This window comes from Tribolium castaneum, chromosome 5 (genome assembly GCF_031307605.1).
Source record: "Tribolium castaneum strain GA2 chromosome 5, icTriCast1.1, whole genome shotgun sequence".
Taxonomy (NCBI): domain Eukaryota; kingdom Metazoa; phylum Arthropoda; class Insecta; order Coleoptera; family Tenebrionidae; genus Tribolium; species Tribolium castaneum.
The window spans coordinates 5415071-5439386 of record NC_087398.1 but is presented as its reverse complement, the minus strand read 5'-3'; the positions used below and the strand labels follow the sequence as shown (position 1 = coordinate 5439386).

The 24316-nt window shown below is 40.6% G+C and overlaps 7 protein-coding genes and 1 non-coding gene across 12 annotated transcripts; 4 read left to right on the top strand and 4 right to left on the bottom strand.

Moving 5' to 3' along the window:
• Window positions 1–70: 70 nt before the first annotated feature.
• On the top strand, window positions 71–5493 carry LOC662299 (ATP-binding cassette sub-family C member 4). The gene is made up of 11 exons (XM_008195612.3): window positions 71–289; window positions 997–1107; window positions 1154–1496; window positions 1544–2845; window positions 2892–3035; window positions 3084–3280; window positions 3327–3913; window positions 3959–4189; window positions 4236–4537; window positions 4588–4833; window positions 4880–5493. Exons 1-11 carry the CDS (start codon window positions 216–218, stop codon window positions 5345–5347), a joined length of 4005 nt encoding a protein of 1334 aa, XP_008193834.1. The 5' UTR covers window positions 71–215; the 3' UTR covers window positions 5348–5493.
• Window positions 5418–6306, bottom strand: Sld5. The gene is made up of 2 exons (XM_968436.4): window positions 5823–6306; window positions 5418–5738 (listed from the first exon to the last, which is right to left on the bottom strand). The coding sequence occupies exons 1-2, from the start codon at window positions 6232–6234 to the stop codon at window positions 5485–5487; spliced, it is 666 nt and encodes a 221-aa protein (XP_973529.1). The 5' UTR covers window positions 6235–6306; the 3' UTR covers window positions 5418–5484.
• Window positions 6307–7892: 1586 nt separating this feature from the next.
• Window positions 7893–15083, top strand: LOC662374 (uncharacterized protein). Its single transcript, XM_015980319.2, has 6 exons — window positions 7893–8071; window positions 9738–12239; window positions 12289–12426; window positions 12571–12772; window positions 13225–13440; window positions 14766–15083. Exons 1-6 carry the CDS (start codon window positions 7991–7993, stop codon window positions 14852–14854), a joined length of 3228 nt encoding a protein of 1075 aa, XP_015835805.1. The 5' UTR covers window positions 7893–7990; the 3' UTR covers window positions 14855–15083.
• On the bottom strand, window positions 15081–17464 carry Vps52 (Vacuolar protein sorting 52). Its single transcript, XM_968504.4, has 4 exons — window positions 16357–17464; window positions 16162–16317; window positions 15873–16112; window positions 15081–15824 (listed from the first exon to the last, which is right to left on the bottom strand). Exons 1-4 carry the CDS (start codon window positions 17323–17325, stop codon window positions 15195–15197), a joined length of 1995 nt encoding a protein of 664 aa, XP_973597.1. The 5' UTR covers window positions 17326–17464; the 3' UTR covers window positions 15081–15194.
• A 106-nt stretch (window positions 17465–17570) lies between these two features.
• Window positions 17571–18604, top strand: RpS18 (Ribosomal protein S18). Its single transcript, XM_968539.5, has 3 exons — window positions 17571–17685; window positions 17852–18139; window positions 18389–18604. Exons 1-3 carry the CDS (start codon window positions 17683–17685, stop codon window positions 18554–18556), a joined length of 459 nt encoding a protein of 152 aa, XP_973632.1. The 5' UTR covers window positions 17571–17682; the 3' UTR covers window positions 18557–18604.
• A 33-nt stretch (window positions 18605–18637) lies between these two features.
• EndoB (Endophilin B) lies at window positions 18638–21400 on the bottom strand. Of its 4 annotated transcripts, XM_015980342.2 has the most exons (8): window positions 21200–21400; window positions 20717–21150; window positions 20479–20542; window positions 20389–20412; window positions 20165–20200; window positions 19894–20084; window positions 19159–19315; window positions 18638–19111 (listed from the first exon to the last, which is right to left on the bottom strand). In XM_015980342.2, the coding sequence occupies exons 1-8, from the start codon at window positions 21260–21262 to the stop codon at window positions 19001–19003; spliced, it is 1080 nt and encodes a 359-aa protein (XP_015835828.1). In that variant the 5' UTR covers window positions 21263–21400; the 3' UTR covers window positions 18638–19000. The 4 variants fall into 4 exon arrangements, with proteins under 4 accessions (XP_015835828.1, XP_015835829.1, XP_015835830.1 ...); XM_015980343.2 differs by lacking the exon at window positions 20389–20412; XM_015980345.2 differs by lacking the exon at window positions 18638–19111 and having other exon boundaries at window positions 19313–19793.
• Window positions 21401–21469: 69 nt separating this feature from the next.
• Window positions 21470–22138, top strand: LOC103313140 (hypothetical protein). Its single transcript, XR_010334462.1, has 3 exons — window positions 21470–21625; window positions 21671–21970; window positions 22014–22138. It is a non-coding gene; the product is annotated as a hypothetical protein (transcript).
• Window positions 22086–24293, bottom strand: LOC662545 (dolichyldiphosphatase 1). 2 transcript variants are annotated; one of them, XM_015980354.2, is made up of 4 exons: window positions 24130–24293; window positions 23756–24052; window positions 23482–23709; window positions 22086–23433 (listed from the first exon to the last, which is right to left on the bottom strand). In XM_015980354.2, the coding sequence occupies exons 1-4, from the start codon at window positions 24168–24170 to the stop codon at window positions 23304–23306; spliced, it is 696 nt and encodes a 231-aa protein (XP_015835840.1). In that variant the 5' UTR covers window positions 24171–24293; the 3' UTR covers window positions 22086–23303. The 2 variants fall into 2 exon arrangements, with proteins under 2 accessions (XP_015835840.1, XP_973728.1); XM_968635.4 differs by having other exon boundaries at window positions 23756–24035; window positions 24130–24291.
• Window positions 24294–24316: the final 23 nt, after the last annotated feature.

The following is a 24316-nucleotide window of genomic DNA, read 5'->3' as shown; positions in this document are numbered from 1 at the left end:
CGGAAAAAAATTGTGTAACGCGGCCGCCGACCAATCAGATCAATCCCATTCGCGTGCCGATTTAATAATCCCTTCCCACTCCATTCCTCGAGCTAACCTCACTTAGAGATGAACCGTCGATAGGTGATGTCGATGTGTTTAGTTACTTAATGAATATGACTTAAACCGGGCGGCCTTAATTGATTTGTTCTCGTGCCTTTGATAGTACTTAAGCCATGGATTCAAGTAAAAAATACGACCGCCCATCTCCCGAAGAGACAGCGAATCCTCTTTCGAAACTGTTCTTTGCGTAAGTCTTAAGTAACATTACATTCGCTTTGATTTGGGTTTTGCTTAAACCAACCGACTAAGCTTTGTCATAAAGATAATGAAGCGCTTTTTTGATCTTGTCATTGTGTAATCAATAGGAACCGTAGAATAGCAAACATGACATTGTATTGGCAGCCTCAACTAGCCCACAATCGATAACTTCCCGGCTGTACACATTTATTTCAACATCATTGTCTAACTAATAAGCGCCTAACAGGAAAGGTTAACGGGAAAATTAAAGCATCAAGGACGCCGCTATTTAAAGATTTTAAATTGTATACGACAATATTTTAATTAAGTCCGTCGTTTTACATGCGTACAGCTGTATTCAATTGTCAACATGTGTAAATCACCACTTCACAGGTGGCTCCCAATGCGACTTCCTCCACACCCAGCAAACATTTCTCACGATTGAATGGCATACCAAAATTTTGATCTCATTTGCATTTCAATAGCGGCACTAATAAGGCCATGGTCAATTAAGCCCTAGGTAGGATAATAGCCGTCACCACCCTAAGGTGACGCGTGACGCCTTATCTATCCAATTTTTACCGTAGCTCGAGTATCTTTTTATCGCAGTCATACACTTGCCATAATAGGAAAATAAAATAATTAACCTTGGTCTATATCAAAATGCATTTCTAGGGAAATGCATTTTTATTTACCAGGATAATCCGTTGTTTGCAGCTGGACGTTGCCGTTTTTCAAATACGGCTACTCGAATGACTTGCAACTCAAAGATTTGTACAATTGTGCTAAATATGACCTTTCGGGCAAGTTAGGAGATGACATCGAACGGTAATTCCGGCAGCGGTGTTACTAATTGATAACTGGAAACTTTCAGAAATTGGCTTCTCGAAGTCAAATCCTCGTTGAAAAACAATAAAAAGCCCAGCTTGCTTCGAACCATACGCCAGACTTTCATAACTCCATACTCACTCACGGGAGTCATTCTCTGTTTGCAATGTGCAGTATTGAAAATGTTTCAGCCTATAGTATTAGCATGGTATATTAATTATTACGGGGTTAATTACAATGACCGGTCGTCCGGTACGGGGTGGGGCCTTGCCACTGGTGTTATCCTATTAGCGTTTGTCAACATCATGATTATCCATCACTGTAATTTGTATTCGCAAAGAATCGGAATGCGGAGTCGGATAGCCACATGCTCACTCATTTACAGAAAAGTAAGCTGACTCTAACCACTCCAATCACAATTTTAAGCGAATTGTAGTTACTCAGACTGAACCGGACCTCATTGGGGCAAGTAGCAGTCGGAAAATTAGTAAATTTGCTATCAAACGACGTACAAAGATTCGATATTACTTCAACTTTCCTCCATTATATTTGGATCATGCCTATACAAGCAATCATTGCCTTTTACGTAATGTACCGAAGTGTCGGGCTTGCCGCCCTGTCCGGCCTCGGTGCTATAACCCTCCAAGCCGTCTTCTTGCAAGGCTACTTGAGCCGACTTCAGGGGATTTACCGAATGCAAATAGCACAAAAAACCGACAATCGAGTCAAACTCATGAACGAGATAACAGCCGGCATACAAGTCATCAAAATGTACGCTTGGGAAAAACCCTTCGAAAAAGTCGTAGCCTTAGCCAGAAAATACGAAATCAACATCGTGGCCAAAACCTCCTACATTCGGGGTTTTTCAATCGCGTTGATGGTCTTCACAGAACGCACAGCTTCGTACTTAACCCTCATCACTTTCGTACTTATGGGCAACGTATTGAGCGCAGATGTGGTTTTTTCCGTTGCCCAACTTTTCAACACCGTTCAACTCTACATGTGTATATTATATCCTCTGGGCATTTCGACTTTTGCCGAAGCCAAAACTTCAGTCAAGCGAATTGAGGAGTTCCTGCTCCTTGAAGAGAATGAAACTGGGGCCGACTTATCGGTAACACAATCCGAAAAAAATGGTTCTATCAGACTAGATAAAGTAAACGCCAGTTGGACTCCTAACCCCATTGTGCACACTCTCATGGATCTGAATATCGAGATCAATCCTGGGACTTTATGCTGCGTTGTAGGGCCGGTAGGTGCGGGCAAAAGCTCACTTTTGCAACTCCTCCTCAAGGAATTACCGGCGAACTCAGGTCGCGTTAGTCTCACCGGAAATATATCCTATGCCTCGCAAGAGCCTTGGCTTTTCGTGTCCTCGGTCCGTAATAACATTCTTTTCGGACAACAATACTTGAAAAACCGCTACAAGGACGTGGTCAAAGTTTGTGCTTTAGAAACCGATTTCGAACAATTTCCACACGGCGATAAGACTCTAGTAGGTGAGAGGGGAACCTCCCTTAGTGGAGGCCAAAGAGCGAGGGTTAATTTAGCCAGAGCTGTGTACAGAGACGCCGATATTTACCTCTTCGATGACCCCCTCTCCGCCGTGGATGCCCATGTGGGCAAACACTTGTTCAACGAATGCATCGTGAAGTATTTAAAAGACAAAACTCGAGTTTTGGTAACGCACCAATTGCAGTTTTTGCGACAAGCTGACCTCATCATAGTTTTAAACAATGTGAGTTGCACAATCACTTGTCGCGGCGATTTAAACTTGATTTTAGGGTCAAGTTGAGAAAATCGGAACTTTTGCCGAACTTTCCGAAAATGAACTGAACAATCTAAAGTTGGAGCAACCTGAGGAAGTTGCCACCAAAGAACAAGAAATGCAACAAAGACAGAGACTTATGTCCATTGCGTCACACAATGTAAATAATCACGTTTGGTTTAATTTCGACGCTAGATGACTGTTTCAGAGCACAGTTCCTGACGACGATGACGAAATTGAAGCACAGGAGACGGAAGAGTTGATGGAAAAGGGCGCAATCCCGACTTCCACTTACTTGGATTATTACAGATCGGGCGGAAGTATTGCAGTTTTGTTGTTTTTGGTCGTTTTATTGATTATAGCACAGGCTAGTTGTAATGCTTCCGATCTTTGGTTGACTTATTGGTACTTTAAGAAAAATCCACCTTCCTTATCTAACTCCAAATTTTAGGACAAATTTGGAGCAAAAATCACCGGCAATTGTAAACGGAGATTCAAACACCACAGAAATGCCATTTTCTGGTACTAATGACACAAATACAGAACCGCCAACTGAACTAAACACAACAGAAATAATATCTACAGCACTACCACCAGTATTTAATTTGACAGATCCAAACGAACCCCTCTCCCGAGCTACCTATATCTGGGTCTACTCGATCCTTATCCTCTTCTCCATTATTCTGACAACAAGCCGCTCACTCCTCTTCTTTAAAATCTGTATGAACGCATCCAGACGTCTCCATAACCTAATGTTCAGTAATGTTCTCCAAGCCCCGATGCGATTTTTCGATACTAATCCCTCTGGTCGTATCTTAAACCGGTTCTCCAAAGACATGGGGGCCATGGATGAACTCCTACCTCGCGCTACAATTGAAGCGATTCAAATCTTTTTGGTCATGTCGGGGATTCTATTAATGGTTTTTATTGTAACTCCGTGGATGATTGCTGTTGCTGTAGTTCTGGGTGGTCTGTTTTACTGGTTCAGAGTTATCTATCTCGCGACAGCACAAGATGTTAAAAGACTGGAAGGAATAAGTAAGTCGTGCCATTTTCAGTGTTTTGCCTAATGATTTATTTCAGCAAGAGCGCCGGTTTTCTCTCACGTGTCTGCTTCTTTGTACGGCCTTCCGACAATAAGGGCAGCAAGTGCACAAAACATGATAATAAAAGAATTTGACTTATTACAAGACCAACACACAGGGAGTTGGTTCATGTTTATTGCTTCCAGTGAGGCATTCGGACTTTACCTCGATATAATCAGTACAGTGTTTTTGGCAATTGTGACGTATCAGTTTCTTATTTTTGACGATGGTAAGGATCAATTTCTCACTTTTAGGTGTGATTTATAGTGTTGTAGGAACAACCAAACGTGGAAACGTAGGTCTAGTCATTTCTCAAAGCCTGATTCTAACGGGGATGTTACAATACGGCGTCCGGCAAACAGCGGAAGTTGCCAGTAACATGACTAGCGTTGAACGTATTTTGCAATACACTAAACTGGATAAAGAAGGTCCTTTTGAATCATTACCCACTAAAAAACCAAGTCGGGATTGGCCACAACAAGGCCGTGTCGTCTTCAAAAACGTGTATCTGCGGTACATCCCTAACGATCCCCCAGTTTTGAAAAACCTCAGTTTCGAAATACAACCAGGGGAAAAAGTCTGAACTCTTCCAATCTCTGCTTAAACTTTTCACATTTTGATTTTCAGGTCGGTATCGTGGGGCGCACCGGCGCTGGCAAGTCATCGTTAATATCCGCCCTTTTTCGCCTTACGAAAATCGAAGGAGCCATTGAAATCGATGGAGTCAACACTCAATTCATCGGTTTGAATGACCTAAGGTCCAACATTTCAATCATTCCTCAGGAGCCAGTTCTCTTCTCGAATACAGTACGCTACAATCTTGACCCATTTGAAAAATGTGATGACAAGACTTTATGGAAGGCTTTAGAAAACGTGAGTTTTGTAAAACCGCAATATATCACTGATTTTTTTTGTTTAGGTCGAACTCAAAAATGCCATAGACAGCTTAGACCAAAGAGTGAGCGAGGGAGGTTCCAATTTTAGTGCCGGCCAACGCCAGCTTGTCTGTCTTGCCAGAGCTATAGTCAGGAATAACAAAGTGCTGGTTCTGGATGAAGCAACCGCTAATGTTGATCCGGCAACTGATGCTCTGATCCAAACCAGTATACGTAAAAATTTCAAAGAGTGTACAGTCCTAACTATAGCACATCGATTGAATACTATAATGGACTCGGACAAGGTTTTGGTGATGGATGCAGGAGAAGCGGTGGAGTTTGACCACCCACACCGGCTTTTACAAAATCAGGAAGGTCGTTTTAGTCGCATGCTTCGCGAAACGGGGAAAAATTTAGAGACCCAGCTGAAAGAAGTTGCAAAAAATGACTACGAGAACAAATTCGGACCAATAAGTACCAGTGATGAACAAAATGATAATAAGGAAGAATAGAAGATTTATTTTTTTAAAACTTAATAAATAATTGAGACGCTTTAAACTACTTAAAGAATGTTACTTAACATTGAGATTCTAACAGTGTATTTATTTTGAGTTTTTTGTTGATTTTTATCAAATATATTACATATATTTTATATCAATTGGACGTCTCCTTTTTTCACCAAATCAGTCACGCTGTTATATGACAGTATCATTTGCGAACCCACAGTTAAATCAGCGACTTCATCATCGTCACGGCTTGGGTCTATAACAACCCCTTCTACGGCAGTTTTAGCTTTCAAAAACACAAAACTGTTCATATTTGGCGCAACTATGTGACTTTTCCAGTCTTCGAATGGCAAGCCCGGGTAAAAATTAGTCGCATTTTCGAAATGCTGTTCTAAGTCTATAAAAACAAAAAAAAATAAGAAAACAAAACAAAAACAGTAACTAAAAAAATAAAATAGAAAAAAAAAACAAAATATAAAACCTTGTTTGTATTTAATCGCAAATTGTTGTTCGGCTTCCGTTAAATACAACTCTTCTTCTCTCTCGCCCCTCTGTTCCTCTTCTTTTAAAATATGCAAAACATAAGTTTCGATTTTTTCCAATCTGTGACGAAGGTAACTCGCCACCAAAAAACGAATCCTATCGACTTCCAATTGATGAATTCCTTTTTTAAAGTCGGTGGATGGTAAAGTCTCTAAATTTTTTTCCATGTATGATATTTGTCCCAGCACGCAATCGACAACTTCTTGTTTATGAGGGAGGATCTCAGGTGCGAATTTCTCATTAACCCACACTTCCTCCATCATTTCGATTAACTCGGCTGAAGTTAATTGCACGTTGTCATCGTCGTCGTCCTGAATCGTGTTTTCTAAATCTTCCAATTCCAAATCCATTACAAAATAACACAAAACACAACTGTGAACACTAATCAGCTGAAGCGCGGGAAAACGTGCTCAATTGCCAACCGTGAAACACCAAAACCCACTTTAACACGTAGTATTATTGGTTATCTAGCTAAGGGGCACCAAATAATGTATTCTCCACCATTATTTTGCGTTTCCGAATTTATCGACTTGTCTTTTGAAAAATTCCACTGGCGTGGTTATTTTTAAGAACTAAGGTTCGTCCTTGTAGTAAATTCAAACAATGTAGGCCATCGCCATTTGTTCAGATGTCACATTTAATTGTTAACTTTTAGCGCTTTTAATGAGTATTTTTAATGAGCGTGAAACCACATCCATACTCCCATCAATTGCATAAAAAATCACAAAACAAATTGTTCCGGTCGATTGTATGTAAATTACAAATAAACAGATATTACCATTCGCGTATCTAATAAATTTTAAAGATATAGACTTTCTCAGGGGCGTTGCACAATCTTCGCGATCCTTGTGGAGAACTTCTCGAATATTTTTTCCGCAAAAACTTGTTAATGAAAATTAAGTAGGTGAATAACTGAAATGGTTGCTTGCAAATCTTCAATTAAATTGCTGGAGCGTAACGTTTGTACGTCTTTTAAATACTGATGGCATTTAAGTTAGATAAATTACACAAATTTCGTCACTTTATGTAAGAAATTCGTACCAATTCTAGGCAATCGTGCCAATAATTTTTAGTATGAGGAAGTTTTTTCCATTAAATAACAAATTTTCCTTAGCAGTTTTCTTCATTCCGGTTTCCATTCGATTTATCTCTGGTACTTTCAGAATAAATAAGTCATTACGTGTCTGGTAGCCATCTGTTTGTTGTCATCCTACATGAGATTCATCTTATAATCATAACACTTGAAAGTGAACGGTGTTAAGATTATTGTCTGGAAAATTAAGCAAATATTTGCTCAGATCGATCAATAAAAGATCCACTTAAGGCAAGTCAACAATTGCTCGCAGCAGGGGGACTCTATAATGCAACAAGATAATTGATCGTACTTAACACTGATTTATGTAACAATTGTAATTCTTTCAATCTGTACCACGATCTTCTCATTTTTATTACATTTCCCGAGGCAATTTGTCGGTTTTGAAATTTATGTTGTCCAAAGAAGCAATGACAAAACTGGCAGAAGCCATAAAAAGGAGCAAATTGATGACCTCATGAACCATCACATCAGTCGATGAACTTTTTTTTCTTCGACAAACTCTCACTATCCATTGCTTCACCCTCGATACTACAGTTAGTTTAACAGTTTCTTAAATAATAATAATTAATTTTTTCCTTTCATAATTGATGGTTTATTATCGAACGTTTGCTAATCGATCAATTTCGAAATTGCTAATTTGCGACGCTGTCCCTTGTTGCCTTAGATAAATAGATCCAAAACGTTGTTTTCTTTAAAATTTCTTCACTTGTTGCATCACGCATCATAGATGGAATTTTCAGTTAAAAAGTGAATTTCGTCACATTTGTGCAGATATTTAAAAAAGTGAGTGTCCAGATCGGTGCCTACATCTCGGCGTCGACAAAACAAACATAATTCACCAAGGGGAAAGAGAAAGAAAGTTATCAACAATAAGGTAGGGATGGGATATCTTCTTCTTCGATTCTGACGTGGGGGAGTCATCTAAAAGAAACTTGCTTTGATGGTGGAACACCAGTCTGTGTTCTTCATCACATGTGGTGTTGGTGCCGGTACTCGGCGGTGTTGTCAAGATGAAGAACTACTTCACATGTTATGTTCTCCTGGTTCTGTGCACAAGAGCAGCGTTTGCGCAGTTTATTGGACAACAATCAGTGAGTACCATCAAGTTCCGATTTCATCCCGTGCATTTTTTCCGATGCGAATCGCCAGCTCATTAATATTGAACAATAGATCAAAGGATCGTCAAGAAACTGGGTGGCTTCATTAATATTCTTTTCTTCGCTCTCTGGGTACAATAAAATTAGACACATAAAACCAAAAAAGGATTTTGCCTCCCGCAACTTTCTCCAATAAATTTTATCCGTGGTTTTTAACACGAATCAACTTCAGTTAGATGTGATAAAAGCACAAATTTTTTAGCGAAACTTTCAATTGACGAAAGCGACAACCGATGTTTACCCTCTAATTTCTCCAAAGTGGAAAATGTAAACACATGTACCCAACAAAATTTTCCCGATTTTCCATTTGTTGGAGCTTTCTACACCCAAGTTGTACTTTCTTTACAAGTGTATCGTTTTAAAAGAAATCGTAGAAAAACGAAATGTCAACGGATGTTCATTTCGATTCGGAAGATTCGACCTTTGGAGAAAGTCTTCCGATCGAAACTCTAGGTCAAGAGCAAGTCCGTATTATACTGGACACCTACATACCTGACCTTAACATATCACAGCAAGAACATCTCGAATTCTTACTTTCGCCAAAAAATCTCATTATCATTTTTCTAATGTTTATTGCCTGGAGAGAGACTCTTCCATAATTATCTCGTTATTTAAATCACCGATGTATGGAAACGCTAACGAAAGTTGCATTCTCATACATTCTCATCCTAATTCAGATCGTGCCTCTGAACGTATTATATCACCTGAAGCAAGTACGCCAAAAAATTTGCAATTGTTACAAAAACTCTTCCTCATCTCGATATCACTCGAGGCATTTGACAAAAAAAGAAGACAATTATTTTGCAACGAGATACATTTGATTTATGTAACGAGCAATTTGAAATATTTTAAGTGTACTCATAACAATAAAATTTAATTAGAATGATACGTACAATACGAAAAATTCTGTTATTAGAAGAGTTACGTAAAGATGTTTTCTGGACCATGCGGTCACTCCTTTTACGTAACCCTTAGCATTTGGAATTTTTAGCCATCATTAACGCTCACTCATAAGCTTCCATAGATGCTACTAAGACTTTCACTAGCCGCGGGTGTTTTACTCCGATCGCTAGTTATCTAGGCAAAAAAGTTTTTGTAAATGGCTTGCTCTAGAATCGGCTCTTTATTTTCCTTTATGAAGGTTTTAAACCCCACATCTGTCGGAAATTTTTAATACGTCGCTTGATGATTAAATGATTTAATCATTTTTGAGGTGCGTGTAATCGGTTTTTTAAGCCGGAAAACTTTCTATTGTGGGTATATCCATAATCCGGATGTCTGAATTCAACTTCAGTTTCCCTTTCTTCGATCTTTTCCCATGAAGTAACTGAATTCTCACACGAAGACAAGCTTGTTGATGTAATGTCTAATATTGCACAATTAGATCCGTTAGATGCCCAAAAAATCAATATGACAAAAATCCTTTCACTACATTTCTTGCACGTTCTATCATAGTCCATAAACTCCGACCACAAAGTTCAAAATTTCAATTTCCTAATAATTACCTTTCAACTTTACGAATTTTTTACTTTTTACTATAGTTACATAAATTCTAAATCCACGTTTATCTACTATAATTAAACGAATATCCTCCTTACAGCAATTTCCAAACATTGATCAAAGAAATCAGCTGTCACCGACGCAACAAGGTCACATACTGAGCGATATTCAGCAACATCAACACAGGTTTAATGTGTTTCCTCAAACGCAACACTTTCCTCCTCAACAGTTCGGTTCACCACAGCCTGCAGCTGTGCAACCACAGGTGTTCAACCAACAACCTGTTTTCGCTCAACCAACACAATTTCCAGTCTTGTTGAACCAAAATCAACAACTTTTGCAAAACCCCGTTTTGGTTCAACCTCAATTCCAAGCGGCTTTACCAACACCAACAGTGCAACAACCAGTTCCCGTTGTCTCAACAATACAGTCAATTGTACCAACTTTACAACCTGAAGTCAACACTAGGATTCTTCAACATCACACTCAAACCAGCTTCACTCCTAATTTTTCGCAACAGCAGCCACAGCCGCAACAGCAACAGCCACAACAACCACCACCACAACAGCAACAATCCCAAGAAACAATTATACGAAGCCCAACAACAAACAATGTACCACAAAATCAATATAATGCGTTCACCCCAAGGCCCACAGTTGACCCAATTGTGGCAATTGAACAACAAATTCGCCAGTTAGATCCCGAAAAACACAAACAAAGAATAAAAGAGTTGAGGGAAAAGCAGAGCATTATAGAGAAACACAATCAGTTTGTGGAAAAACAGTACGAGAAAGCTTTGAAGAAAGCACAAAGCGATCACCAACAATGGGTGGAGGAACAAAAAGAAATCAAAAAGAAACTTTACCAAAGTGTATATAAACCACCAGGTAATGCACAAGTGGTCAGATACACTCAATCAATCCCTCGGTATATCTACCCTGAAGAAGGCCCGCTCTTTAAATTAGCAGTGGAACAATACTACAAAGAACACCCCACAACTACAACCACCACAACAACAACTACAACAACAGAAGCTCCAACAACCACGTCAAAAAAATTTCTCGCAACTAAAAAATCCGGTGGCTCGTTTCTACCAACCGCACTTCCGACGTCTGAAACCAAAATCAAAACAATCCAAACCCTAGAAGACTTAAATCTTCTTCAAAAACAGTACAAATCGCAACAGATCGCCAAAGACGACTTGTTGGCCCAACTTCGTCTAGCCATAGGAAACAGTCCCGAAGACGAAATCACCAAAAATCTTTCCTCCAGAGAAATCTCCCTCGCCAATGGCAAAAAAGTTCAACTGATCGAAGCTACTGACCCAAAATTGATCCCGGAAGGGAAGGGAGAAGAAATCACATTACCCAACGGCGAAAAAGTCCAAGTGTTTCAAGCAAACAACCCCTCCCCAAAACCCGAAGAAATAACTCTACCAAACGGCCAAAAGGTCCAAGTGATCAAAACACGAGACCCCAAACTACTAGCAAGTGCCTCATCCTCGTCCACTGTTAAAACACAAGAAATCACTTTGCCCAATGGACAGAAAGTCGAAGTGATCAAAACCACGGATCCTAAACTAGTACCTGGGGCAACTCCTCTAGAACCCGGAAGCGACTTGGAAAAACTAGTCTTGGCCCAAACTACGACAACCAAACCACCGACAGCGGTTTTCGACGAGTTAACAAAAGGGGTACTACCTCCTGGTGCCAACTTTGAGCTTTTGAAAACCGGCGCCAGCGGCGGTTTGGAGCAAGTCGGAGGCTTACCCAACCAGAAAAAAGTCACTTTCGTACTGTTAGAGGAACAAGAAGACGGCACGCTCAAAGTTCAAGGGGTCAAAGGCAGCGGAAAAGACAAACCGGAAGTCGACGTCGACTCGATTTTGAAACGAATCAAAAACGGCGAAATCAAACTACCCCAAAACGCCAAACCTACCCCAACCACGCAAACTAAATTTCAATCAACGACCCCCAAAAAAGACCTAGTTACTGGTGTGACCGTTGTCCCAAATTCCTTCGCCAGTGGCGAAGATGTTTCCAATGTTCCCATTTTAAAAACCAACATTGGGACACACTTTGTGGCCACGTCGACGCCTTCGAGTACCATTTACACGAAAATTTTCCCTAGTAGTACTACCAGAAGTACGACCACGTCAAGTCCCACTCATAAAGTGACCCGAAATCCGCATATTCTGAACCAAGGGAATGACCTAGTGAGGCAAGCCTCGACGACATCGTCGGGAAATCGCAACAGTATAATATACCAAACTACCCCCAAGCCCACAAGCCCGAGTTATTCCTCCACTTCGGTGAAAATCTTCCAAAGTGTGTCTCCCACCGTTCCGACAACACCCTTCTACCCCGCACCCACCGAAGCCAAACCCCCACAACTAGAACTCCCGGAAGTCCTCAAAAAGAACGGCTTGTTCGCCATGGCTAAGTTTCTCCGCCAGTCAGGTCTAGACACCATCCTGAACGAAACCGGGCCTTACACAATCTTCGTCCCGACTGACAAAGCCTTCAGGACCCTTCTAGTCCAGCTGGGAGGACCCGAAAAAGCCGAGGAGAAATTCAAGGACAATCCGCGCCTCCTCAGCGGGGTACTACTCTAACCCGAATCAAATTTTTTTCATAAAAAAATATTTACAGCTGCTTTTGCACCACGTGATCCCCGGTGCCTTCACCATAGGCTCCCTGCAGGACGAAATGACCGGCGTGTCTCTGGCCGGCACCCAACTAAGGGTCAACCAGTACAACATGCACGACGTCGAGTGGAACGACGTTAAGGTGAATTAATCATCAATTAAATGAAAAACAAACATTCACCGCTCTACTTGGCCCACATAATTCGCTTGTTTACGAGTTCAAGTTCACGATTTTAATTAAGTTTGATTTCTAATCACATGTTTAACACACGCGATTCTTTGGCAGGTTACCACAATTAACGGGGCTAAGGTACTCGATGAGAAACAAGACATTGAGATACCGCAGGGTATAGCACATGCCGTTGATAGAGTGATGTTCCCGCTGCCTGTGGGCGACATTGTCCAAACGCTCCAGTCGGACCGCGAAAGGAGATTCACCAGTTTCCTGAGGGCGTTGTTCTCTTCCGGACTTGCCGAAACGTTGCAAGGTAATATTCCATTGTTTTGAACAATGACTTGTTTATAAGTGCTTTATACTCTAATTATTAAATGCGAGAGTGGCACTTTCTTCGATTTTCTCGATCGGGTCCTAGTACACATCCTGGAGTAAAACTAAATCACTTTTAATTGGAAAGTGAGTTAATCGAGGGCAAGTTTTTAAATAAGGCATTGAAAGTATGGGAAAAATCGATCGAGGATTTGCAATGCGACCTTGGTGGCCGATCTTTTCCTGATCCAATAGCTTGACGAAATTCCTCGTGAAGTAACGCTAATCGAGTCAAACACGCCACTATGAGCATGAAAAAATTGCATTATAATTTTTAAAACAATAGTCACGATCCCATTCCAGTTTCCCAATCGACTTGGTCACAATTAAACGATGTCTCGCAACTTGGGTGAAGAAACCGCCAATTAATCTCGCTGTCATTTTTCCACACAGGCACGAAAACCTTCACGTTGTTCGCCCCAACGGACAAAGCTTTCGCCAGTCTGTCCAGCGAGGACCTCACCAAGATCATCGCGGACAGAGCCCTGGCCAGAGAGCTGATCTTCCGGCACCTGATCCCGGGTACTTTGTACACCAACGGGATGAGGTACTACCAGATCAAGGACAGTCTCCTAACCGACCGCCAGCTCACCATTAGCAAGCAGTCAGGTAATGGAAAAATGTAGCGATACACTTAGATAAGACAGGTCTTTATTGGGTCGAAAATGAAAGGCTGATTTTTTCCAAACAATCGGTGAAAGGATGGGGTTTTAATACACTTTCCTTCTTCATCTCACTCGATTTTGAACACTAACCTACTTAGTGACAATGAGACAAGGAAGAATTTGAAAAATCCAACTCAAAATACAATTATTTAAATTGATTGGAGTGCTATAACACTTGCTCTAATCACATGAAAGTATGAGAAAGTTGGCTAAAGTTCAAAGTCAGTTTAAGATGAAGATGATGTGCGGCGGAAGAAAGTGAAACGACGCCTCCGGACAGACATCATGTGTGTCGAAAAGGAAGTGCCAAAACATATATTGCACACGGTTTCGGGAAAATGCCAAACTTTCACGCACACGAGCCCGCATTATCGGTTTTTCTCTTCATCGCCCATAATTAATAACTATGCCATAATCACAAGATTACATTTTTAAAAGTGAAAGCATTTTCTCATCATTAATACATGAGCCGTTCGATCTCAACAAAGGAGAGAAAATCATGCTAATTCTCTGAGAGGGAATTTCCTTGCACTCAATACCTCGAACCCATACAAATAACCCGCCTTAACCCCCCAACTCGAGTACACAATTTTTCATTAAAATTAAATGAAGCACGACAGAAAGGCATGCAGTCAAATCTAGGCGACACTTACCAGGCGTCTGCCGGCGTCCTTGAGCCAAGAAGACCGCGTTTTACGGTTGATTTGCCGCGATGTTACGCCACTGGCTAAACCACTTTAATTTTATTATTTCGTGTAATATTATTGATGTCCGCATTTTTCACGAGCACCAAATAACCGAAATTCATAACATTGTGACACACTTTTTCCAGTCTTTAGCACCAAAAACAATTTTCGTTAACACATAAACAAGCGTCTAGGGTAGTTTTAAGTGGCGGGAGATTGTCAGTATCGCCAACCGATTAACGCAGACAGTTTAATCGACAAAACTCAAAATAAGCGTTAAAGTGGCCAATAAAATTAATCAATTGAAGCTTTAAACAATTTTTTACGTTTTAAGGGGCTGTGGTGTTTTTGATTTTCGAGTTTTTGCGGTATTATGGGGGTTAATCGCGGCAGAACTCTGCATTGCCGACTAAACTTCCAGTTATTTTTGTAATAATTTGGGCTTATTTAAATAAATTTTGGCGGTGCTAGATAATAAATAATTTTGGTTTTAGCTTTAGGGCCACATTCATAATTATTTAGTACAATATTATATTTTTCATTGGATGCCCTGTGACTAACGGCGGGAATTCGAATGTTTCAGGCAAAGTGAAAGTGAACAATGTCCCCTTGGCCACCCAAAACATCCCCGCCACGAACGGGGTGATCCACGCCGTCGACGCACTCTTGTAATTAGTAAGTTATTACGTATTTATTTCATTGTCATTATTGTATCATTCCCACGAGCCATCCCATTGTTGTATTGTTTTATGTACTATTTTAAAATTGTTTGAAAAAAGAAAGAAAAAGGCTGAAATGTTCGTCACAACAATGCCAACTCTTAAATTATGAAAAAATGTAATTAACCTTAGTTGTAAGTGATCATGTAATATACTATTTTAAATAAAGAAAACACAAGTTATTCCGAGTTAATTATTTATTATGCAACGTGCGAAATCATTAAAAATGACAATATAAACACACAACGAATTCCCTAAGCATCACAATAAATTCATTTAAGTCCCTAACAATTCTAGTAATTAGTCTTGTATTTTTTCATTTCGACCATAATGAGGTGAATATTAGTCAGTTGAGTCCTAACATTAGGCGTTAACAACTTGTGAAACCTATGATAATATTGCACTAGCTGCGTCAAAGCCAACTGTAGTAAACTCGATCCGGTGACAAGATTTGGAAACGACAGCAGCACCTCCCGATTCAACTCCTCCAAACTCTTCTTCCAATTAGCGGAAAAATGTTGCACAATCGCCAGTGATTTCCCCTCCATCTTCTTCACCTCTTCAGTCTTGCTTTTCTCGAGCAAATACTCGCATTCCTTAACGTATTGCATCAACTCCCCGAAATGCGGGCTGAGAATCTCTTCCACGTACTCGCCACTCCTTGAAGAAAGCCGACTCTTGAAAGTCTCAGCCTCCTTTGAGTTGTCTCTCGTCCGCTCCATTATGACATGTAGGATCATATCGTAATTATTGATCAGAAAAATGAGCTGCTCTTTCCGCTCGGGGAAAATCCCAGCCATGCGTAAAATAAACAACTCCACCTCTTCTTGCAACTCGGCCAAGAGACAGTTGACCAGTTCGTTTGGAAAATTCTCGCTTATTCCGACCAAAGCGGCGCTGAATTCGGCGTAACGACGCGTGATCTATACAAAAAATATTATTCGATAATTACTTAAGACAAGCAAACCCACATAATGCGGCCCCATCTCCAGATTAAACTTGGTCGGGTCGCAATCCCTGATGCTGGCGATGTTGAGCCGAAACACGTATTCGAAACGTGTCAGAATTATTTTTTCCAAATTGTCCCAGTAATCGTCCAGGGCCGGCACGCAACGTTTGTGACACATGATTTTGTAACGCAGAATTAAATGGAAGCAGAGAAAAAGCGCGATGGTGTCGTAACAGTCAGACACGAACGTTTCCAAGTTTTTCTAGAATTATTTTATTCGCAGTCAGGGAATTATTTGAAGACAATAATACCTTCAAAAGGCCGGTTGTTTTCCCCATAATTTGATTAAATAAGTCCAACGCTGGTTGCCCCCTTACCATGAAAAATTCGCTCACAAATAAATACTCGCGGCAGGCGTTGTCAACTAGAGCGTATTGCTCGCTTCTGAAGAGGGCTTCAAAAGGGTACTAGACAGACGTAATTTCGGTGTTTATTTACGTACTCACCCTATTTTTTGACTGGGCATGGGGAACGATTATGGGGGCTTCCAACTGCTGGGCTAGGACGTCCCCCCTGTTCCCTATGGTGAAAACAGTGCCTTTGTGTTTGAGGGACTTGTTAAACAGCCCCCTCGTGGCCGTATCCTCAATCCCCATCAAGTCGTCCTTCGTGGTACACTCCTCGTACTGTAGCTTCATAATTCTCCCAGAATACGATTTAAAATACGAGAAGTAAATTTTGCTCATTGTATCAACATATTCATTGCAAATCTCTTGCGCCACATTTCGCTCGTTGGACAAAATAAATTCAAAGAAGAATTTGTACTTCAACATGTTGTTCTGAGGCACCTGGTAATTCGTCATTGGTTTCCTAAACTTGTAGACTTGTTCTAACAAATAGGTCCTAATCTTCGACATGGCTTTAATTTTAAGTTTTTCCAAAATCTCCTTAACGTCGAGACACGATTTTGATTCTTTGAAACTCTGCTCTTTTACGAAGCTGATTTTGTGGTTGAGAATTTGGAGTTGGGTTAGAAACTCCTTGTCAGTGACTGGGTTCTCCATAATACCGACGATAAGTGACTCAGGGACAGCCATATCGTCGATAAATTGGCTCAACTGCCCCCTGATCGCCTGTCGGTTACTCAGTTCTTGACTCATGGAAATTGATTTTCTTTGTAATGACAAAATCTCGCTACTGATGCTCCCCAAGTCGGTCTGGAACCCCACCAACATTGACTCCATCCGTTCCAGAATCTCGTCACACGCTGAAATTTGGTTGTGGAGACTTGCAATGTTTGCGCTTTCTTTGATGTAGTCTTGAATTGATTTATCCTCGGCCTCTTTGAGTTCTTTTTCGATTTCTTTGGAGTACTGCCGGAGGTCGGTGAAGGAGTTGAGGATGTCTTGGACGACCACGTCGTCCAGGGCGTTGTCAATGCCACCAGAAGGGGCTTCTGGTAATTTAGCACTCATTTTGAAACGATCTCACACCAAGAAAACACTAAACATATTTTTATTTTTGATAAAATTGGAAGGATGACAGGTGAGGTTGACAAGTGTCAGCGGGACATTGACACCAAACAGGGGAGCCACAGGCCCACCCTGAACTTAAAATAGGGTAATTAAATCAATTGATTAAATCAAATCATTTAAATCAAGTGCAAATAATGTTTTAAAAGCAAAATATCAAGTCTAGAAAATATTTCAATTCGATTTGTTTATTTGGATATAGCTCTTTTAGTGTTATAATGTTGTCGAATTGGCTTGTTTAGTAACTTTGTGTTGCGAGAGTGGTGCCACTTCCTTCTTGTTTGTGCATTGGTTGCAAAAATGGTGAGTTTTAACTTTTCGCTTATTTTATTAATTATCTAAACCATCTGCACTTCTTTTCTATTGAATTCACTTGTAAAACCGTTCTGGCACGGTTATATAACAATAAAAAATGAAATTTTGTTGTTCTTGTGAGCCTTGGCTGCTCTAACCTAAGTTTTTGTTGCAGTCTCTAGTTATTCCGGAGAAGTTTCAACACATTCTTCGTATTTTAAATACGAACATTGATGGCAAACGCAAAGTCATGTTTGCCCTCACGGCCATCAAAGGTGTCGGCCGAAGATACTCAAACATTGTCTTGAAAAAAGCCGACGTTGACTTGGACAAACGCGCTGGTGAGTGTTCCGACGAAGAGGTCGAGAAAATCGTCACAATTATGTCGAACCCTCGCCAATACAAAATCCCTGATTGGTTCCTCAACAGGCAGAAGGACATTGTTGATGGTAAATACAACCAGGTCAGTACTCGCATTCTAACGACTAGCACAGTAAAACGGCATTATTGAGCCCCCAATCTCAGTTTTGCTGGTAGCATGTGCGAAATTATCCGCGTTTGTGATGTGAGTTGCTCGAGACGGCCGGATTTGCGGACCGGTCACTGCTGAAGTGAGGTCTGGGAAGCATTTCTGGACAATCAAGCAATTGTATGCACTACGCAACATTTTTTAAATAAGTGAGGCGTTAGTGCTGATTTTGTGTGGTTTTAGTTGACTTCGTCAACGCTTGACTCCAAATTGCGTGAGGATTTGGAACGCATGAAGAAAATCAGGGCCCACAGGGGAATGCGTCATTACTGGGGCCTCAGGGTCCGCGGTCAACACACCAAGACCACGGGTCGTCGCGGACGCACTGTCGGTGTCTCCAAGAAGAAGTAATCTTGGAAGGTTTTTTATTTAATTATAATAAATTGATCATTTTGATAACTGATTTTTGCTGCCCCTTGACATTGAAACACCTTTTAATTTGTACATATTTATTGAAGATAACGATTAACAATATATTACAACTAGAGAGTAGATTATGTTAACTCTGAGCTAAAGTTTCAACACATAGTTTAAAGCTTATTGATACAGTTTAATTTGCCGAATGTGTAATTGCACCGTTAGTTCGAATTGACCGCATTATTGCATAAAGGGGTTTAAGATGGGATTACAGTAATTTTGCTGGCAAGATACGACAAAACAAACAAAATATACAAATAAACTAAGATAAAGGTGAACACATATTGTCATCAATGCCTTATTAGAATGAGAGGAATGATTACATCTATCGGGATCACAATAAATACTTGAATGGAATTAGCCGGAAGACGTAGTTTGTTAAGATATGAATTCCAGGTACGCACGCGGGACTTTGCCCTTTTGATGGCCGCGCTCGCCATATAAATAATCTTCGTTGGGTTTATCGCTCAGTTCTTTAACCATTATAATCTAAAAATAATTCAATTACACTCGTAACTATTTTTCTTGGGAGGTACCTCGTTCGCCATCAGACTTAATTCGGTCGTATCTTGCCCGTCATAATCGTATATAACTCGGGCTTTTCGCATTCCGTTATTTGGTACTTCGTTGTTCCATTCGTTCGGTTTAGGATTTACGGGAGAATTGGGATCGACACCAGGCATCGAGGACATACTGTTGATAAATAAAAAGAAACCAAAAATAAAATCAGTGCACAAATCAAGCAGAAGCGAAGCTTGTGAACAGTTTTGATTAATTGCATTCAGCTACAGAGGCGGTGCTTAGGACTGGAGGTCTCGTGAAAACACTGCAATTACATTTTTGATTGAAATCGGCTCACAGAGACCTCCAGAGGTGCTGACTTAGTCTAAATATTTTCGAGATAATTACATAGCAGACTAGTTATTTGGTGTTTGATTTGGTTTTCACTCTAATAAATGTGTAGCATAAATGGATTTTGTCCCAAATAATTATCTCGAACGGGATTTACGAAACTCAGGAGCTAATCTACAGGACAGAATATTCGGAATCATCCGAGGACGTTATAATAACTGGGGTAAACGCCGCCGGAGACGAGACCCGCGTATTATTAGGTACCACGGGCTCGAGATCTTCGCTGTTAAGTCTCAAGACAGGGCCGGGTTTCACAGAGCTGAAACATCAACATGCATCAAGCGACAACCTCTTAATCACCTCTAAAGCCTCAAATTCTAATAGGAGAGAAGGCCAATGCACAAACAATTCGAAATTACCTGGCGAGCTCACGCTGCAAATCCGTCATAATCGTGGTACATTGCGAGTAAAATCGGGCTTGAGTCTCTACGAATTCTTGCAAACAACGGAGATGAGCAGCGTGGGAACTGCCGATCCCTTCGAGTAGGAGTTTCGTTATTTCAGCCTGACGGTCGAACTCCGACTGGGCAATCCGCAGGTCTCTTTCGGCCTAAAGACATTTTTCAATATAATACATAACGTTTAAAAAATTACAAAATAAAGTAATTCAGAAAGAAGTGGGGACTTTACCTGCTCCAAAACTTCTTCCGGGGTAATCCCTTCTTTCTAATTTGGCAAGCGTGAAATTTTTATACGTTTAGTACACGTTCGGTGTCTTTATTTGACATTAAAACCCTACCTGTATTCATATTGGTTCACACAATAATAAATTGAAAAAATTAATTGACTACATTAATGAAATAAAAAAGTTTGTATATTGTGAGTGAAGAATATAAGAGTTTGAAAAACTGTACCTGTGTCAAATGTAAAGGAAATTGCTACCATTAAAAATAAATAATTAGTGTTTATTTTGATTAATTAGTCCGGCGATTTAATTAACTTACCGCCGGTTGTCCCAACATACTCCTCGCCTTGCGCACCCTATTCTTACACGCATCCAAATCCAACCTGCGACAAACAACCACATAACAGCCCCTTTTTTCCATCGCTATAGCCTTTAAAACCGACTTCTCAGACTAACTTATCATTAACAAAAATTGGCGCAGATTGAATAGAAGTTCTACTGCTGCTTGCCAATTGGTAACAGCCTAAAAAGTCGATTTTACCGTCAACACAACCAACCGTTTGACTTCCAAAAGATTCTTTTCCTTGAGTATGGTCTTAATTTCGGTGTCCAAGAACTTGCGCATGGGCTGAGTGAAGCACATGGCCGCCGAGCCGATGAAGTCCCTTTCGTTCTGGCCCAACTTCTGCTCCCACTGCCCCACTTTGATCAAACAGCTCCCGTAGGCAGTCCCCGGGCCGTACACATTCCCAGCCTCGATCATGTCCAGGCCCAGGTACTCCAAATTGCTCAGTCTCGAGGGTCGCTTTTTGTCGATTTTCTCGTAAATGAAGTCCTCGATTCGGTTCCCGGGATTGGGGATTAGAACCGCTTCGGCATCCCGGACGATTTTCTCCGTCCAGTTTTTGGTGTTTTCGGCTCGTTCCCAGAGATTTTCGAAGTGAGCATCGAGTTCGGTTTTTTCGGATGTGCCTAGTTTCTCTTCGGTCATCTGAAGCCAGTGACAACTTAACCTAGAAATGTGGGGCAAGGGGGCTCACCTGGACCACGCGACTGATGGCAGCCCCCGCATCCTTGACGATTTTTTTCACGTTGAAATCCATTGCGAGTGGGATTTGTGATGTTTTCACTGCATTATATCGATTTCTGTTGTGACAGTTTGACAGGGGGGAAATGTCACTCAAGGCAGGGGGCACGAAATTATTTTAAATTAATTGAGGAGAGCAAGGCGGACTTGGAGATAATTGGGAATGATACGGACGGAAGTGATTCAAAAGAAAAGATTTTGATTGCGGTCTTGGTTAAGATATGATTAAGTTGGTAGCACTGAACGCAATTTAAAATTGGCCGCTAAACGTCAAAATGGGTAAATCCTTGTGACACAAAAAATGAAAAATGCCCCTCATAAACATCCAAAAACTGTTCCTATAAGACGGAGGCATGGGGAAGGTTCAAGTTCGTCAGTGGTAAGTGTTACGGAACCGTAAAATTTGGTTACATTTAGTTTAAAGGCATCTTCGGATATTGAAGGAACTTTCATTCCTCTGACAGAGAGTGACTCTAAATGGGAAGGTTTAAATTTTCTCAACAGGAACTTTAAAGAGGAGGAAGAACAAGAAGATGTTGTAAAAATCGTTGACTTACAAACTGAGGAAAAACCTCCATTATTTTTATTATTCCCTGACTTGGGGAATAAAGATAAGGAACGTCTATCAAGAGAGACTTCAACTACTCAGATTACGCAAATTTTAGTTGGCAAAAGAGCCGATTTTAGTCTGCTGAAACCTTCGAAAAAAATTAATCCGGAACAGGTGATTTTCTAGCTAGTTTACTTCAATTATTATTACTTTGTAGAGCAAATTACCTCCGTTACACGAAGCGACACATGAAAATAGCGACAGTGAAGGGTCTATTAAATAAAACAACTTTTCGGTTTGTTAATTTAATTTGGTAGTAAAATTTACATTTATTTAATTTAATCTACTGCTTATTTATAAACATACAAACAATAAAACAATGACACAAAAGAGGTCCAAAAACTGTACATTTGTGCGTTTTCTTATTTGATTCTAAACCGATCTTTTTGAATTTTTACCCTGAACCTTGAGTAATACACAATAAAATCAGAAAAAATAAAAAATCTTAATATTGCACTGGAAAAGTCGTCAACAATAACCAAATCGGATTCTTGTCAACAATTACACGAATATCCTCTAATTAAAGCACTTTTAGGGGAATTACCTCATCAAAAATCACTCCCTTATTAGCAAGCCTGGAATGCTTGCAACTGTTTCACTGCTAGATTTAGCTACTCTATAAATCACCTATTAACTATTTAATAAATCAGTCAAATGGTTATTAAGTACATTATTACGATTGCTGACCAACGAACGAAAAAGTGGTCTTTGCCCAGTAATAGTGAATTTGATATTAATCGCAAAAAATTCCGTTATTTTATGGCGAAAAACATGTTTTCCACATAAAGATCGCAGCAAAAATGGTGGATGCGCCGGGTTAGCTGCAAGGCTGCCAACATGACCGAACGGTTGGCAGTTCTTGTTTTTGAGTATTGTCGCCAGAAACAAAATTTTGTGTCTAATAAATGCAAGCGAAACAACTTAAATCCTATGGAATTAATTAAACAAATAAAAACAACAATGTCAACAAGAAAGCTACCAATTCAACTATTTTAGGTCACTAAATATCTAACTGCCGTGGTGTTTGTCATGTAGTCTTATTATCATGAACGTTAATTATCTGGTATCAGTCACGTGGCCTACAACGTAGGTCAAAGGTGAGAATAAAAATTGCCCTAATATCAACAAAAGCCCCTAAAACAACGAGACGAGCAAAGTATTGCGATAGTAGAAAAAGTTACACATTTATCATTTTTTCGAGTAGATTACATTCCCCGAAAAACATCGATTCTACATTAACATATAGTCACATGAAATGATGATGTAATGTGCCACCAATTGACAACTCTGGTTTTTACAAAAAGCCGCTTATATAAAAATAACTATTGATTGTTTTACCTTTTGAACGGTTTTTGGTCTACGATTACCGTTTTCGGGGCCAATATATTTTCAAATATCGGACCAAACGGTGCGGGAATGCAAACCGGAAACCGTCTTCCAGTAGATGTCATTGGGACTTCATACTGACCAATTTCCTACTCCTCGCCCTAACTTCTTGCCGAGTATTTGTATATTCGAACCACAAGACGTTCGGTATCAACGTCGTGTCTCTCAACAATAAAATTTCTGATATTTTCCTAAAAAAAAAGTAATAAAACCGGGAAAATCGCCGCGGGGGCAAATACCAGGTCACTATTTGCGGAAACAGCGGCGTGAACACGAGATAAGTGAGCGCAAACCAAAAAGTTGCAAATAAAACCCCCACGAACGCCCCACACAGCACCTGCGAGACCGTGTGGTACTGCAAATAAATGCGGCTAACGCAGACCAACAGCGCCATCACCAGCGACGACGATATGATCAAAATCTTCGACATGTTCTCAATAATCGTGTTATTGTTCATGTGGTGGAGCCTAGAAGCAACAATCAGTGCCCCAGCGCCCGCCAGCCGCCCCTTACCTAATAAACACGAAATAAATGACATATGTGGCGAAAAACCACACGAACTGGGCATGCGACGACGGCATGCCGTACTCCCCGTACAAGTCCGTCCTCCGCATGGGTCTCTCCTCGCAGATCGTGTGCTTGAGGAAATAGTTGAGGGCTTCGGAGCACAACGTACCGAGAAAAAACGTTATCGTGTGCAAGTCGCGGCGAAAAAGGATTAACGCCACGAAGCCAGCCCCGATTCCAAAGGGGGCCAGACTGATCAAAGCGAGGATTTTACCGATGAAGTCACCTGGAAATGTTAGTAAACTGTGAAATGTCAAAACTGAAAGGGGGATTTTTGGGTTGGTAGGACGTGTCCGAAGGTGGTTGGAACGGAATTATACCTTTGGGGTACTCGACCAGGGTTAGGGAAAGCGGCACCCATTCTGTTCTGTCAGTTATATCAGTTGGTTTAGGAAAATTGCCCTCGTTCAAATCAAACGTGGCCATTTTGCATTTTATCGCGCTTGACAGATGGGTGACAGGACGGGACGGTAAGCGTGGGGACTGTTTTGTCGACACTTCATGAAA